Consider the following 2539-nt stretch of genomic DNA (forward strand, 5'->3'; position numbering starts at 1 on the left):
CTCAAAATGGCATCATACCACAGCCAAGGATGCTGGTCAGACAAAAACATTCTGAGGTTACTGGAAAATATAGAGAATAATGTCCAATGCAATTATAATGAAACATTCAAGACAACCCTTTCAAATATGGACTGGGAAAAAATAGCTTTTAAGCATTTCTCTGCAGAAATGTGCAAAGGCAAGTGGTTAGAGATTTCTCGTAAATTGAGGAAGTTACGTACATTGAAAGAATTAGTTCTGGAAGCCAAAGAATGTGTTAAAATTCCCACAAAATGCAAAAAAATTGAGAAACATCCAGACTTCCCCAAAAAACCCCTGACTGCTTACATCCGCTTCTACAAGGAGAATTGGGCCCAGTATTCCCAAGAGCACCCTGAGCTGAACAACAAGGAGTTGACCAAGATCCTGACTGAGAAATACAAGCAGCTTCCAGAAGAAATAAAGCAGAAATATATTGAGGATTTTCAGAAGGAGAAACGGGAATTTGAAGCAAACCTGGCTTGTTTCAAAGAAAATCACCCTGATCTAGCTCAGATCTCCAAAACATCTGATGTCTATAAGAGGTGCCAAACTAAAGCCAGAAAGAAGTTACAAGGAAATGTAAAAAATGTGGGATCTCCAACAGAAATTGATGGATTTTCTGAGAAGGTGAAATTTCATGGAGAGCCCAAGAAGCCTCCCATGAATGGATATCACAAATTTCATCAAGATTCATGGTCTAGTAGGGAGCTGCAACATTTGCCCCTGAGGGAGCGCATGGTAGAGATTGGGAGGCGCTGGCAGCATGTCCCACAGAGCATGAAGGAACAATATAAAAGACAGGCTGAGGAGTTGCAGAAACAGTACAGGGTGGACCTGGACCTCTGGCTCATGAGTTTGTCACCAAAGGAGTATGCCACCTACAAAGAGAGTAGCTATGGGAAGCGTAAAAACATAACCAATGCAGGAGGCCCAAACTCCAAGTTCAGACGAATAGACCAACAGTCCCCATCAGCTGAAAGTCTTCAAGAAGGCCTTGAAAAGAAGCAGGGACTGAAGTCTCCAGGGAGGGACTCACCGGACACTGCTCAGATGGAAATCAACTAATAAGGATCATCCCTCACAAGGATCAGCAAAGAACAAGTAGAAAGAGGATGAAGGAAGTGACTCCATAGACTCTAGGAGTGGAGATGAAACTGGATGTGGTGGGTCTGAGGGCAGTGGCTCTAGCTCATCTCCCTGGGGCAATCCTTAGACTTAGACTTCATCTTTGTTCATACTCTATGTTGTTATGTTGAGGGAACTATCAACAAAAAAGAGTTCAGGAAAGAAAGGAATGTGGATCACTAGTATCTATGGCAGTTTTGTAAACTGGGAAAGGAAGATGTTGAGAGCCATGCACCCTGGTAACAAGGGCCACTCCAGGACTCCTGAGTCCTCCTCCATGTCCCTGCCTTCCCTCTGGTAGCCCGCCCTGTCTCCACCTCCCTCCACAGCCCCATGTGACCAGGGGGTTTCAGACAGGAGGGCCTCTTTGGCGGAGGCTGGCAGACGCCAGGGGTCAGGTCGGGAAGAGACCATTTTGGCTCTTGCTCCCAGAAGTCGTTGCTCTGCAGGCCTCCAGGTGCACCCTCTCCCCTCCCGCAGGTGCAGACACAGGTGCCCTGGCCAGGGTCTATCGGGAAGATGGCGACCCTGGGCATGAGCTGGCAGCAGCACTATTAAATTAGGCAGTACCAGTGGATTTATGGGATTTGTTGAATTCATGGGACTTGCACCTCTTTGTCCTTTAGGGTTAACCCATGAAGAATAAATTAGGGTTTACTTTCTCAGTTTCACAATGGTGCATGATTTTACTGTTGCTCCCAGGCATCTGCCAGTGTTGAGAGCCGCAGCCCAGTCAGGATGGCGCCTGGCATTTTGCCAGGGTGGAGTTCCGTGGAGTTCCCATGGAGCTCTAGTGGAATTCCTAGAAAGTTCGTGTGGGTGGAGTTGGCGGGTACAGTTCCGGTTGAGTGCTCACAGAAGTGCTAGAGGTGGCCATTGAGCTCTCAGGGGAATTCCTGGAGAGCTCCAATGGTGCAGGCATGCTTTGTGGGTGCTAAAAATAAAGTTCCTTCCTGCTTGACCAGTGGCTCCTGAATTGTGCCCAGCCAGACTGAGGCAGGAAAACCCATCTAGAAGAATGGAAGGGGGTGGTGGAGGGGGGGGCGGTGGTGGAGGGGGGGCGGGGGTGGCGGGGGCAGGGCTGACCTCTGGTTCCTTCTTCCTCTGCACATGGCTGGCGGCAGCAGAGAAATTCAGTTTGGGCTCTCTTCACCTGCCATTTCTCTTTCTGGCCCGCTTTGCCTCACCTGAGCCATGTCATTCCTGGACACCAACCCAGCAGCTTCCTCTTTGCCCAAAGGTGACTGCGGCCTTCCCATGGCAAGGCCCTGAGGGAACCCAGTGACCTTAGTGCTCATGGTGCAGCGGGAAGAAGAGGGCAAAAGAAAGGTGATGGATCTGCTGGCGCAGGATGCTTACTTGGATGTCTTATGCTGCTGCCAAATGAGGTGAT

General features: G+C 49.0%; 1 protein-coding gene across 1 annotated transcript; it reads left to right on the top strand.

The window, feature by feature from the left end:
* Positions 1-1086, top strand: LOC144249350 (upstream-binding factor 1-like protein 1). Its single transcript, XM_077791588.1, has one exon. The coding sequence runs from the start codon at positions 7-9 to the stop codon at positions 1084-1086; it is 1080 nt and encodes a 359-aa protein (XP_077647714.1). The 5' UTR covers positions 1-6.
* Positions 1087-2539: the final 1453 nt, after the last annotated feature.

The sequence above is a fragment of the Urocitellus parryii genome, chromosome 11 (assembly GCF_045843805.1).
Source record: "Urocitellus parryii isolate mUroPar1 chromosome 11, mUroPar1.hap1, whole genome shotgun sequence".
NCBI lineage: Eukaryota > Metazoa > Chordata > Mammalia > Rodentia > Sciuridae > Urocitellus > Urocitellus parryii.

Excerpts from the sequence above, each read along its gene's own strand:
- LOC144249350 (XM_077791588.1), top strand. The coding sequence starts at position 7 with ATGGCATCATACCACAGCCAAGGATGCTGGTCAGACAAAAACATTCTG.